The following is a 14,676-nucleotide window of genomic DNA, read 5'->3' as shown; positions in this document are numbered from 1 at the left end:
TTTTTTTTTAGACAGAGTTTCGCTCTTGCTGCCCAGGCTGGAGTGCAATGGTGTGATCTCGGCTCACTGCAACCTCCGCCTCCCGGGTTGAAGTGATTTTCTAAGGGAATACAGGTGCCTACCACCACGCCCAGCTAATTTTTTGTATTTTCAGTAGAGACAAGGTTTCACCATGTTGGCCAGGCTGGTCTTGAACTTCTGACTTCAAGTGATCCACCTGCCTCAACCTCCCAAAACGCTGGGATTACAGGCAGGAGCCATCGCACCTGGCCTCTGCTTATTCTTTTTAAGAGAAATTAGCTAAGCATCTAAAACATTTTGGATGTTGATTCAGCTGAAGGCAAAGATAGAGACCAGTGCCCAAATAAGCTCAAATCTTCCTCTAACACCCAGAAGAGCCTTGCCTCCCCTACTCCTCCCTCCCATTAGGTAAATAAAGAGGTCAAAGGTGATCCAATCCCAACCACACCCAACTCAAGTCAGAAGTGCTTTTCTCCATTCTGGTCTGTAACTCCCTCCAGCATAACTAAGTCCTTAAACTCGAACTTTTTCTGAACCTTAGACCTCACCCCTTCGTTGCTCATCCCTGCCCAAACTCAGCTACAATCCAGTGTGGAGCTCACACACTGACCAAAACGCAGACAAGAACAGGCTCCTGAGCAGATGTGAAACCAACTCAAACACAACACCACAGAAATGTCTCTCCACTCCACAAAGGAAAATACTAATCTTCAGTGTTCTCCCTCTGAATCCACTTTTCAGCTACCCCCTTACTAAATTTTCCTGCATCTAGAATGTTGTTTCCTACAATAAATCCATATAGATCCAGCCCCTCAGAGCCAACAGCCCTTCTTGCCACACATACACAGCTCCCAAAGCCCAGTCCCTCCTCTGCCAAAGAAAGGCGGGGCCCCTGGACGTGACAAAGATGGCTATGTTTCCTCAAACCCAACAGCCCAGTCCCATGACCCATAAGCACTGACGCCCCTTCACAGGACACAGCCTCCTCAAACCCACATCCGGCTCCCACCAGCTACTCAGGGCAACCACAAGCCCACGCCCCGATGCCCTGAGCCCCTGGGGGCCAGTCACACAGTAGGAAATCCTTCCATACCCAGGAAAGGGAGCCTTTTGCCTGAGTCTGCTCTGGGAAGCTGGAGCATTTAAGGCTGTGCACTCAGTCCTCTTTTTAGATATTGGAACCAAAAAACCAGCCTCACTTCTTTAGAGTCAGCATGTATTTATTTGGCTTCCACTCATCGCTGTGCATTACCTTGCAACTTGTCAGTTTCCGCCTCTCCCCAGATGCACACAACCCTTTGAGGGAAAGAAAGAATACACAGACAGCCGCCACTCTCCTTCCACCACAACCCGCAGGATGCCCCTTTCCTGGAGACAGCGCAGCTCCGTGTGGCCACGCACTCCTGAGCAGCATCCGAGGAGTTCTGCTGGCTGACCTCAAACAAATCCTCTTCTCCCTCTCTGATGCCTTAATACCCTGAGTTGTGTTCATTTTCCTTCACATTCCTAATTCCCAAGTATCATGACTCAGTGGTGGGAAATGAAGACTCGAAGGTCTACAGGCAGGAAAGTGCCTGGGCCCTGGAACGGAATTCAGGTTCTTCATCTCTCCTTTGATCCCAGGACAGTCTGTCCCACTCAGAGGGCAACACAGCTATCAAGGAGGGCACGAAGGAAAAACCCTGGGTGGCACCACCCTGTTAGGAGGAAAAGCAATCGCCTTGCCTGATGCCTGACCCCTGCTTATCCCACCGACACCTGCTTTCCAAGTACCTCTTACGTCTCTCCTCCAAGCCCCCAAACCAGGCACAAGGCGTAACCTTTTAAGGAGAAAGGAAATAACTGCCTATATTCTCCACTGGAATAATATACAAGATCACACTTACCTTTGCCAAGACTGGAACAGTTGTCAGAGAATTTCCTTCCCACCCACCCCACGCCAACAGTTTAAATTGCTTTGAAACACCATCTGGGAGAAATTATCATCACAAATATTTAAAGCTCCAATTTATAAAAAGGCAAAAGAAAGAAAACACACACATACACACACCCTACCTGTGACTCAACGAGTGCTTTGGAACACACGTTTATCCTAAAAAAAAAAGCACACCTAAACACCCCAAAACACTCTTGCAGGTTCCATCTCATTCCTTCCCCAAGAGTATTCTGACCTGTCTGCACAGGTATCTGTGAGAAATGAAAAAAAACACAGTGAAAATATGATGGCCCTCTTATAGGAACTCATGTGAGATGAATGAGGCTCAAAATGCTGGCTGCCTCTTCGGCAGCACAAAAAAAAAAGTCAGCCAAGGAATCACCAGACACAGTCAAACCTTTGCGGTGTGATTCCACGCATCTCAGAGCCTTGTGCTGAATAAAAGTACACCCTATGTAGAGCTGCAACATTTGACTTTTATCTGCCTGCCCTAAAGTACCCAGGAGGATTGGGCCTCCCAGGCCTGGCCTACATCTTGTGAAGGTTACATACCTCAGAAGGTTAAAGCTCAGATCAAGCCTCTTTGCGAAATGTCCACAGTCCCTGCCAAGGTGCTCTGGAATTTCTCTGCAGTCCTGGCCTATGTAGGACACCTGGAAATTAAATGGAACAGAAACAATGTGGCAAACGGAAATCACCCAGCTGCTCCCAACCCTGAAATTACGGATCCAGTGATTGCTTCCGCAACTTGAAACGCATGTTTCTCACACACAGAAAGGCCACATTTGTGACTGTTTTCCTGATCAAATCAGCTTTGGGGGCTCCAAGGACTCCACCAACAGCTCCCCTTTCCTGGTGCAGTTAACATGATGAAGACTAATCCCAGAACAATGGAAATTGGACTAAAATGGGCCAGATTCAGGTGTCTGAAAGAAACCTGATTATCAGAGCACGTTGTTATAACGGCAACAATCACCCTCTCACTCAGGGGCCTTTGCAACAACTGTCCCTCTGCCACTTCTCCCTCTCCTCCACTGCCCCCCAGTACCCTGGTATGCACATTACTCCATAAAAGACACAGCAGATTCACTTAACAGCATTCAACTTTTAGAGTGCTGGAACAAACAGGGTTGGAAAAGAAAACCTCCCCAGACCAACAATCCCATCCAATTGCCACTGTGTACAAAATGCCCTCCACACCCAAACAAAGCTGATTCGGGCAACGATGTGTGGTCTACCTCCAGAAGACCTCTGGCAACCAATCCCGCTCTGCACACAAAGCTATTCCTTAGGCATTCTTCTGTTTAGTTCAGATTATTAAGTACCCGTATGTGCCCAAATATTAAAAGGCTCAACTGAACTGAATCTGAACTGATTCCAGAACTGATGCCTGCGAGGTCAGTGGGCTTTCTCACTACCCTAATCACTCAGTTTTTGGAACCCATTTTTACAGACAGCAATCTGTGGGCAGACCAGCAACTAATCCCCAAACCATAAAACAAATCCATGGGACCAGCTGACCAACGGGCCACAGTGCATGCTGTTTCCCTAAAGTACAACATGCCCAAGCCCCAGGTAGAAATTCAAGCCCAACACACGGCTACAACCTTCTTCTGGTTTCCCTACAAGTCACATTCTTCCACACATATAGACACAGATGTCTTAGAATGAGAGAAAGAGGGACTTCCCAGGAGGGTGTTTCCTGGGGAAACAAGACTTTAGTGGCCGTCTTACATCCTTAGATATTAGGTTCACCCATGTGAACCACCAATATCCAACCATTTTAGAACCACAAAATAGCTTTCACATGGTTCAACCTAATACAAGCCACACTGAACCCTGACACCCTCAACATCTCCAGTCATCTCTCAACCTTCTTCTGTCCATGAGGACAAACTGCTGACAATGCAATATCCTGCATCCACTCTCCTCCAGTCACTTCATTCTAGGAGGAGAGAAAATAAGGAGAAAGGACAGAAAAATAGCTGACAGCAATAAAGTAATTTTGACTCAAGAAGTTACAGGCTAAAAAATAAAGGACTCTAAGCTCAATCTAGCAATCTCCCTCTTTCTACCTGATTTATTAATTTATTAATCTACCTAATTTATTAATTTCTAATAAATTAAGTTCTGCTTCCAAGCTAAAACAGAAATCATAGGCCAAAGAGAGACTGAGGATATAAGGCCCCAGTCTATCTGGGGACTTTGATTTCCCTCAGGATCTCTGCTCAATCAGCAGCTTATTCTGTATTGTTCATTCACAATGAACCCCAGGTTCATGGTCCTCACCAGAAAATCCATCCCGTTCACCCCGGCCTGCACCACTATCTTGTACATATTATCAATCAAGACCTGTGTAATATATATAGCAGAGATGTTGTGTTTTAGATGCAGAAACTGAGCTCCTTCCTCTTGGAATGACCAAGAACTAAATCTAGTAGAGACCCAGCTTGTCAAAACTTCTTATATTTTATACAAGGAAACTAAGACTCCAGAGGCCTGCCCAGCATAATACAGCTTCTTAGTGATAGAGCCCAGATCAAGTCCTATACCATAAGTAAGGACTTCCAACTTGGGGGCCATGGAGTGCTTACAAATCCACATGTGGGTGTGGGATTTCTCTCTCTCTTTTTTTTAAGAGATGGGGTCTCACTGTGTTGCTCAGGCTGATCTCGAACTCTAGACTCAAGAAATCCCCCTGCCTCAGCCTCCCAAAGTAGCTGGAATTGCAGGTAAAGCCACCATGCCAGGCAGACACGGGTTTTCTTTCTTTCTTTCTTTTCTAAGACAACATCTCACTTTGTCGCCCAGGCTGGAATACAATGGCATGGTCTCGGCTCACTGCAACCTCCGCCTCCCAGGTTCAAGTGATTCTCCTGCCTCAGGCTTTCAAGTAGCTGGGATTACAGATGCCTGCCAACATGCCTGGCTAATTTTTATATTTTTAGTAGACATGGGGTTTCACCATATTGGCCTGGCTGGTCTCAAACTCCTGACCTTGTGATGTGCCCACCTCAGCCTCCCAAAGTGCTAGGATTATAGGCATAAGCCACTGCACCCCACTGAGTTTTCTTGATCAACAAATGCCAACGGTGCATCTATCATCATGTTTTGGCTTCAAAATGAGTCTTCTGAGCTGAAAGGGCAAGAACTTTTTTCATGGTGTCACACTGAGGGCCCAAGAAGAGTGTTAGAGCCTGGGAAAAGAGAGGGATATTTGCTTCCCTTTTCCTTCTGTAGGAGTCCCCTTCAGAGAGGAAACAGAAGCACCAAGGAGAGCTATCACCACGAAGCATTTGGATCACTCACAACATCTGATGAGACTTTAGCAGCCTGTTTCATTACATGGTCTTAACTATACAACATCCAGGAAGACTAAGAAAAACACAACTTGTTCTCATTCCACAAAGATGGAGACCAAGTCTCAAAAGTTTAGCACGAGGACCAACCTGATGGGTAATCTACATGCTTAGACAACCCCTGTGGTAAACTAGAAGCTTTTAGAGATGTGAATTAAGCCGACCAGGCTGAAGGGCTCAAATCGGCTGGAAAAGGCTTAAAAGCAGCAAGCAGCCACTGCCAGGCATTGCAGGCGGCACTCGAAACTAGAAAAAAAAGACTTTTAAGAAGTACTTCTGAGGGAAGACATCAGGAAGCTTCTTAGAGCAAGGACCACCTACTGTAAAATTCAAGGCCAGAAGAGCCAAATCAAAAATAGTTTGCTTCTTCAGCAAAAGGGAGACGGGGTATAGAGATTAATAGATCTTAAATGGCACAGGAGCAAGGGCATGTCTAGAGCACCGTTGCATTTAGTCAATTACCTTTAGACTGCCTGGAGGAACAAAGACTTGAACTTATAATTTCTCTGTTTTCTATAATTTGTACCCTAAGACTTCCACCCTGGGTGGAATGATAACAGGAAGGGACACCATTGCCCAGCAAATGAAAATAAGATAAAGACCCCCAAGGAAAGGAAACTGCAAAGGGAAAGGAGTGTGTCTAGAAGGGGTCCTCAGCCATATACATACCAATCCCTCTGAGCAGAAGCTGCAGAAAGTGACCAAACTGCAGAAGACTGCAGCTTTCACTTCGCGCTAGGACTCTCTGGTTTCCGGAAAGGGCACTTCTGGAGATGATGAGCTTGTCAGCAGCCAGGTGTTGAGGAGATTATATTATGATGCCTGCTCCTAACCAGGGGTGGGAGATCCTCAATTTTAAATCTATAATACTGAGCTGGGCATAGTGGCACACACCTGTACTCACAGCTACTCAGGCGGCTGGGACAGGAAGACTGCTTGAGCTCAGGAGTTCGAGGCTGCAGTGAGCTATGATCACGCCACTGCATGTCAGCCTGGGCAACAGAGCAAGACCTTATCATTCATTCATAAATAAGTGAATATGTGGTACTGGAAGCTGTCAGAGTAGAAACAGCCATAGGTACAAGTCTGATTCCCAGTACTGCTACGACTAGCTGTGTTGTCATGGATGAGTCACTATCTTCAAGTCTGTTTCCTCCTCTGCAACTGGATTAACACTGTCTCCAAAGGTGTTAAGAATAATATAAAAAACAACATTTATTAAATGCCTATCATGGGCTTGTTATCTATTCAATCCTCATGAAACAGCCCCATGCATATTATTGTGCCTATTGTACTTACAGGAATGTGATGAGCTAACATATTAAAAGCACACAACACTGTCCTTGGCACCCAGTGGCCACTCTGTTAAATAGCTGTTGAATCAGACCACTATCCCCACAGAAGGGATTCGTTATTCCAGTATCTCTTGGGTGCAAGATTTCAGTTCCCAAATTCCAAGTTTCTATTTGTGTCTACAATCGTATTGTGATGAGCTAGAGGAAAAAGAAGAGAAATGACTTAATGCTGAACATAAATGATGCATTCAAGCCAAGAGAAGCCAAATGAAGTCAGATCCGTGGCGAATGAAAAGATTTTTATAGAGAAAAGCAATAGGGAGACTGCAACATCACCAAGCATGGGCATCACAGGCCTGCAGAGCTCCTAAAAATGAATTCCACAGCAGTCAGCCCACAGTGACATTAAAAGCAATGACCTAACTTCAAGTCAAGCAGCATTCATCTCATTAAATTGTTTAATTGTATAGGGTTTTTGCCTTTGCACTTAAATCATCCGTTTATTTGGGATTTATAGGTCTCTAGATATGGAATAGTTGTATCTGGCTTTATGTTTTTATATTTGAGTAACATTGTATTAAAAATGATATTCATACTATGGGCTCATAGGAAGTTAAAGAAGAATCTACTAAAGACTGACAAGCACTGTTCCATGCTACCCACATTCAAGGTGCTACCTCTTATAAAGGCGCAACCATTAGAAATCACTGGGAGCAGAATACCGAAAAAAAAACAACAAGAACAACACACAAATCCCCTAACCTGGGCAGTTTAGGAAACAGAGCACTAAGACCCCAGGGGCATTTTCCCAACCTACCTTCTTAGCTCCTCCCCAGGCAACTCCATCCTTCTAAAACGGTCCCCAAGGGCCTAAAATGTCTCACCACTTCCATGAATGCCCTTGGGCTATCTGGAGTAGGTTAAGAACAGGGGTGCAGGAAAGATCAAATCTAGGAAACAGAAGAAGAGCAAAGGGAAAGGAAGCACAGGAAAGTGCTCAGCTCCATGAACTTGCAGCAAGGTGCACCTGGAGAATATCACATCTGAAAATGCAGATACCTAGGGTTTGGGGGGCAGGGAACTCTCCTTCTTAGGCAGACACTCCTAGAGAAAGAAGAGGCCCTCTTGTCCAGCCCCTCCCTCTAGGCAGTCATATTAGCTCCCAGAAAAAAAAAAGAAAAAAAAAAAGCCCCTTTCCCTTTCAGCTGAACAAGACTGGTCATTTTTAACATCTCAGCAAGCTGGTAGCTCCCTGGTCTGCTCACTTGTGAACTCTGATCTTTCTCCAGCTCTCTCCTCCCAGGCGGGTCAAGGGACAGAGCCAGCATTCCTAAGCAACTGTTAAATGAGGGGTGTGCAGAGAGAATGGAAAGTCTAATTTCCAACAATGCCTGGCATGGCGTCTGGCACACAGTAGGCACTCAATAAATATGTGTACCTGATGAAACAAGACTCTGGAAAAGAAAACAGGCAGCTGCCAGTTTAATGGGCAGCACAGTTGGCCCTCACTGCATCTGCAGGAGCTGTAAAAGCCCCCAGAACCTCCTCTAGGGAGGAATCATTCTCTTCAGCCCAAAGTAATCTCAAAATCCAACTGTGCCTGACACTACCTGCCTTAGACAGTCCAGGACGAGAGCTTCCAAAACTCAGAATTTTTCTCCAGAGTGTGCAGGGAAAGGTGGGAAGTAAGAGGGCTCTGGCTTCATCAGAGAGTAGAGAAAAAGTTCAAGACAGAGACCTGGCTTTTCCCACAGGTAAGACACCTGGTCCCAGCGTGGCTGAGTTCATCCCTCCAGCAATGACTTTAAACACCTGAGGCTTCACTACAGAGCTGAAAGCACGTGAGGCTGGGTGTCTGGCACCCAGGGTTGAAACTGGAGTGTTCATCAGACGCCTGTTCAAGAAATCGGGTGTGGAAACAGAAGTGGAGGTCGGTGGCCTTCCACCGGCCTTTGGTAATGAGCCTATGGCTATGGTGTAGCCCATCCAGGGCAGGGCCCACCAGCACCCTTGTCTCCAGGAATGTGCTGGGACTTCGGTGGCCCTAGGCACTTTTGCCTTCGTAAACCCCTTCCTCCATTTACCAATAAGTAAATTTGTATGTTACAACTGCATTGGTATAAAGATGACTATATAAGTGTGATTTATCAAAATGGATTCTTTGACCAAAAGTTTTTAAAACTCGGATTATGAAATTGGAATATTTTCTGTGGGCCCCCAAAAGTACCGGGGCCTTCAGCATTGTGCCCACTGGGCCTGCTCAGTGAGACGCTAAGGGGAGAGGGAGCTCGGGGGATCTCGGGGGTGTTCTTCCCGCACAACCAGGGGGTGTGCCAGGACCGAAACGGGGTCTGTCTTCGACACACTAGGGCGAGCCTGAGCACCTGACACCCGCTGCAGATGCAGCCCCCTGAGGCGGGGACAGGGGTGTCTAGGCCCTGGGGAGCCCCTGAGCCCCGCTGTCCCTCCCCACACGTTCCGCACCCGGGGCGGAGGCGGGGCTGGCCGGGACTTACTTGAGTTCCACTGACCACGAGCCCGGCCATGGCGGCCAGGACGCGGGCGCGCGGCACGGAGCACGGGGGCGCGGCGGCGGCAACTGCTGGGAGCGCTGCAGGGGAGCGCGGCGGGCGTGCAGTTCCTCCCTGGGCAGTCAGCTGACCTGGCGGAAGCCGGAGGAGCTGGCGGGCCGCGGGAACCTCAGCCCCGCCGCGCGCCGCAGCCGCCGCCCCTCGGCCCGGCCCCCGCGCAAGTGAGCCCCGGCCGCCCGCTGCAACAGGTGGCCCTCGGCGCCCTGCGCCACGACGGCTGCCCGACTTCCCGCGCCACTGTCTCCCCCAGGTGTCCGAGGGCCCAACACCCCATGCCCACAACTTGATCGCGTTGGTCTGGGCCAGGCCCGGGGTGGGGGGGATTCCTATCAGGGGCTATCAGGGGCGCTCCATCTAAGCCGTTAGCTGTAGCCAGCCGGGCCTTTCCTGCATTTCACAATCTGCGTTACATAAGGGCCCTCAACTGCAGCGACGAGGAGCCGCTGGAGAGGGGGAAAGTCAGAAGGCTGAAGGACTCCGGGCGGGGCAGTTTCCATTTGTAGGAGGGGAGGACTGGCAGGGGGTTGAATTTCCCTATAAATAAAACGCTAGCTTTCCCTGTGGCCTCTAGGAGTTGACAATAATAAACACTGGGGAAGGATAATTGGCTGGTGACCCCAAATTTCGAGCTTCTCTTACTCTCCTGCTCCTCAGAGAGATTTGTGAGGCTTAAAGTCATCACTGGCATCCCCATCTGGAAGAGGTGGTCATGGTCCTCCTGTCTGGATGAAAGGAGGCCCAGTGGGCAGGTAACTCCCTAAACCCATGCCTGTTCTTCTCTGGAAGGATCCAGATTTTCTCCTCGCCTATTCTTGCCTCCAAGCCCAGGATGAACAGAGCTACCCGATAGCAGCTGGTTGCCATCTTCCACTCCTACTGCAGCTGAGAGCCAGCCCAGCCTTAACTGGCCTCTCTACCCTCCTACTTTAATTCCAGTGGGTATAGGCACCTCTCAAATAGAGAAGGGAAAATTGAGTCCTGACATGCTGGATCCTGATCTCACATACACTGCAGTTGCCTCAACTCAGTAGGCCTATTCGTAATTGTAGTTCCCCACCTCCACAGAGGGGGATATTCACAGGGCTTTGATTTCCTTTTCCCCGGCCTCTGGCACTTAGAAGCCCTTGGTTCTGCAGCTGATGATGACAGTCATGATCGTGGTTAAACATTTTGTGGCTGGCTTCGTCTCTCAGACAGCGCTGGTCCTAACACATTGTTAGGTGGGCCCTTGTCAGCATTCTGATGAGCATTGTTGATCTGGGAGAGTTGACCTTCCTGCCCTCTCTCAGCTGGGAGGGGCAGATTCCGCAGAGTGGAGCAGTAAGAATGCAGTCTTGACTGTATTTTCTTTGGGGGATTCCAGGAAATGCTGCAACCAAAGGTCCTACAGGCCAAAAAAGAAAGCTTACCTTCCAGAGATAAGGGGATCAAAGGGAACCTTCCCAGGCCTGCTGCCCCAAGGACCAGCTCCCCCGCCTCCTCCCTCCTTCTCTGCTGGACGCACCCTCTCTGATCCATTGTCCACTTTTGTCTGCTTTTCCTGCCTGAAAAAGAGGAAGTGGGCCGGGGGCCCAGCCAGCAGCCCTGCCCTCTGAACCTTTCAGTTCAGCTTTCCTAGAAAGGCTTTGACAGACAGAAGAGGACTTGCAGAAACAGGCCCAAGTCTACTCAAAGATGAAATTGGAGACCGGGTCCCCCTTCCCCGACCAGAAGGGGGTTAGTGAAGGTCATCTCATCCAACCCCCTGCCTCCATACACAGCTGGGTTGTCTAAGTGTAAGCTGTTCTGCAGACACTTCCAATGTCACCAAAGTGGACCGGCATCTTTCCCCCTTTCCATATCCTCTCACTACTGTTACCTCCCCCGCATAGCCCCAGGACAACCATTTTAAAAGTCCAATTTGATCCAACCTAAAATCTTTCCATGGCTCCTAATCAATTAATGATAAATACAGTCCAGAATCTCTAGTATATCTCTGAAGATCTCTTACAATCCCATCAAACCTTACCTCTTCAGCCACCTCTCCCACCTCTCCCATCTTCTCATTGGCTCTACAGAAGCTGTTAGTTTAGGCTGAAAATGCTTCCCCACCCACTGCTGTGTCTGCTCGGTGAACACATCAAGAAGACCAGTTGACGGTGCAGGGAAGGATCATGTGCAGAAGTCAGAAAAATTAAGATCAGGCTAGCTCTGTTTGAGGGGGCTTTAGTGTTGGAACTGTAAACTGATAATAATAGAGAGCTATTGAAAGTTCTTGAGCAGAGTAGTTGTCTACTAGGGCTGCTATAACAAAATGCCATAAGCTGGGCGCTTATAAACAATAGAAATTTATTTTTCACAGTTCTGGAGGCTGGGAAGCCAAAGATCACCGCAACCACGATTTGGTGTGTGATGATGGCCCACTTTCTGGTTCCTAGACAATGGCCTTCTTGCTGTGTCCTCAGATGGCAGAAGGGACAAGCTAGCTCTTGCGGGCCTCCTTTATAACCATACTAATCCCATTCCTGAGGGCTCCACACCAATGATCTAATCACACCCGCCCCAAGGCTCTACCTCCTAAGACCTTGGAGGTTATGATTTCAACATGCAAATTTGGGAGGGACACAAACATTCAGACCGTAACAGAAGTAATTTCCTAAATGTTACTGGGGGAGGACACCAGCAGGAACAAACTGAATTCACCTGTCCTTACTCCTCAGCTTTTGGAATTAGTCTTCAGAATAGAAGAACAAGGAGAAAGATGAGGGGAAAGGAGAATAGAAGGAACAGAAGGAGGAACTGGGGGAAAGGGAGAGAGGAAAAATGGAAAAGAAAAAGAATCTGTGTCCCTGGACCAAGACTGGAAGCCAGGAGGGGGACATCGTTCTACCTCCTCATCACCATTTGGAACAAAAAGGAACATTAAACAGAAATAGTACAGTTCTTCCGTGATGTATCCCTCCCTTGGGGAGGGGAGAAAGTAAAAAAATAAACACTAAGACTGACCCAGGAGCTAGGCAAATAATTCCCCTGGAATACAATGAGTTTACAAGAGTAAACATAGGCGATGAGTCCTCAACACAGCTCTTTCTGCCCCAGCTCCAGGAACACTGAGGTAAAAGATGGGCCCACTCAGTCACAGTCCCCTCACCCTATTCCATGACTAATTGAAAGTAAGCTGTGAGCTTCCTATCCTGCTCCATCTTATCACAGCCGCTGTGCCCCAGGTTCTGGCCTTGTGCTAGGCACCGGGGACATCCATGACTAATACGCACGCTCAGACTTGTGCACAGCCGTTTGCAGCATTGTGTCAACAAGAAGCGCTGCCATTGTGATCCTGTTTTCTGAACCCCAAATTGAAGCAGGTAGCCCAGCTTGTACAAGTGCACTCAGTCCACAGAACAGAAAGTTCAAATCCAGCCTATGCTGACCACCCTGGGCCTGTGAATTCTGGAGCTCAGACGGGCACATGGAGATCAACAAGGTTCAACACATACAACTGGACATTCCCTTATCGCCCTTGATGAAGAGGGCAATATTTTATTCCTACTGTCATCATTGTTATTATTATTCTGCTTTGGCAGAAGAGGCCCTTTGCCTCGAGTCCTTCCTCCATCACATTCCTGGGGACAAAGAGGAAGATCCTGTTTATTTCCAATCAAGGGAGTTGATTCTGGGGTCGGCCAGAACCAGTGAAACAGGAACTGATTCCTTAAATCTCCCAACTCAGCATGAGCAGCTAAGAGAAGAACAGAGCCAGTTAACAAAGTTTTGTTAGCATTCCTAACTATCCTTAGCTGCATTTCTCTTCAGCCTGGCCTCATTTCTTTCAGGCCCAGCCCCTGGGCAGGTTAAGATGGTTGCTGCTGTAATTAATCATGCCCCGGGCCCTCGTTCAGACTTACCACATTCAGATTTCAATTAAAAAAAAAAAAAAAGGTGGGGTGTCTGCTTATGAAATGTTCTTTGTTGCTGAAGCAGCCCCCTTTCGGCCTAAAGGAAAAATTCTAGGACGTGCAGGAAAGAAGAGAGGTTTCCAGGGCCCTCTCCAAAGTACTTGCACATATGTGAGGGGATTGAGGATAATCTGTGCTCCAAAGCCCCTTCAGTACCCCCCAATCAGAACAAACTGAATTTTTTAAAAATATATATTAAATACCATCATAATATCTAGCATGAGTGTTCATTCCATAAATGTTTATTATATTTATTATTTACAATTATAATAATTATCTTTACACAGTGCCTCTAGTTTTCCTTCTCTTTTTTTTTTTGAGACGGGGTCCCAGCCTAGAGTGCAGTGGTGCAATCACAGCTCACCACAGCCTCGACCTCCCAGCTCAGTTGATCCTCCAGCCTCAACCTTCCAAGTAGCTGGGACTACAGGCACACACCACCACGCCTGGCCAAATGTTTTTGAATTTTTTGTAGAGATGGGATTTTGCCATGTTGTCCAGGCTGGTCTTAAACTCCAGGGGTCAAGTGACCCGCCCACCTCAGCCTCCCACAGTACTTGGGTTACAGGCATGAACCACCACACCTGGCTGTTTTCCTTCCCTTTAGGTCTTAAAAGGTTTTGTTGTTGCGTCTCTGTTAAAATGCAAACAATAGGGCTGAGCATGGTGGCTCATACCTGTAATCCAGCACTGAGACCAGCCTGGTCAACATAGTAAGACTCTCTTGCTACAAAAATTAAAATAAAATGCAAACATTAGCTGGGTTTGGAGAATGGAGTGGGTTTGAGGAAGGTAGGGGTGGGAAAGGAGCTTTTGCTTTTCACTCCATTTCTTCTGTGATTTTGGTAACATGCACAAACTACTTTTATAATTAAAAATAAAAAAGGAGGAGACTGGCACAGGATAGAGAGAATTTACCATGAAAACTACTGTCTGCTAATCTCTTAGTACTTTTTAAACAAATCCTGAAATATTTCCCAATTTACCTGGAACTCGCCGCGATTCCAAGTCCTTAGCTGGGCTCCTGAGGCCGGTCATCTCTAACTTAGAGGTGGGGGGGCTTACACTGGACTTTCAGGAAGGAAAGAGAACCCACCGACTGTCTATTTCCAGTGGGAGCAGCTTTCCAGAATCCCAACTTGACTTGAAGAGGTTCTGCCACTTGGAAGTTTGGGAAGGGCTCCTCCTACCCTCATTAAAATACATAGAACTTGGCAGTCAGTTCAGTAAGGCGGTCCTCTGGCATCTATATTTTTCTTAAGTACTCCCAAAGTAATTTGGATTTATGATCATCCAAAACTCACTGCTGTAGAAATCATCTACCCCAATTACTGATGAGGGAAACTGAGGCTTAAAGGGCAGAAGGGACTTGATCAAGGTCACCCAGCAAATGAGCAGGTGACCCCAGGCCAGAAAAGAAAACAGGACTCCTCCTATGTCCCACTAAAAACAGGATAAGGAGGCTGGTAGGAGCACCTGAAAGATGCCATTTCACATCTAATCGCTTCTTGTCACGTTGCAACCATTTTCCTCATATGG

General features: G+C 47.6%; 1 protein-coding gene across 2 annotated transcripts in view; it reads right to left on the bottom strand.

The window, feature by feature from the left end:
* Positions 1-9,590, bottom strand: part of LRMDA (leucine rich melanocyte differentiation associated) — a 1,125,425-nt gene extending 1,115,835 nt beyond the window's left edge. The window contains exons 1-2 of one of the 2 annotated variants that reach the window (XM_017548706.2): positions 9,128-9,590; positions 2,510-2,610 (exon numbers count right to left, since the gene is read on the bottom strand). In XM_017548706.2, coding sequence (XP_017404195.1) covers positions 2,510-2,610; positions 9,128-9,157 — 131 coding nt within the window. In that variant the 5' untranslated portion in view covers positions 9,158-9,590. The remainder of the gene's footprint in view (positions 1-2,509; positions 2,611-9,127) is intronic. The other variant, XM_017548700.2, reaches the window with a different exon arrangement.
* Positions 9,591-14,676: the final 5,086 nt, after the last annotated feature.

The sequence above is a fragment of the Cebus imitator genome, unplaced genomic scaffold (assembly GCF_001604975.1).
Source record: "Cebus imitator isolate Cc_AM_T3 unplaced genomic scaffold, Cebus_imitator-1.0 Scaffold11, whole genome shotgun sequence".
NCBI lineage: Eukaryota > Metazoa > Chordata > Mammalia > Primates > Cebidae > Cebus > Cebus imitator.
Note: the sequence above shows the minus strand (reverse complement) of the source record. Positions and strands in the feature narration are given on the sequence as shown.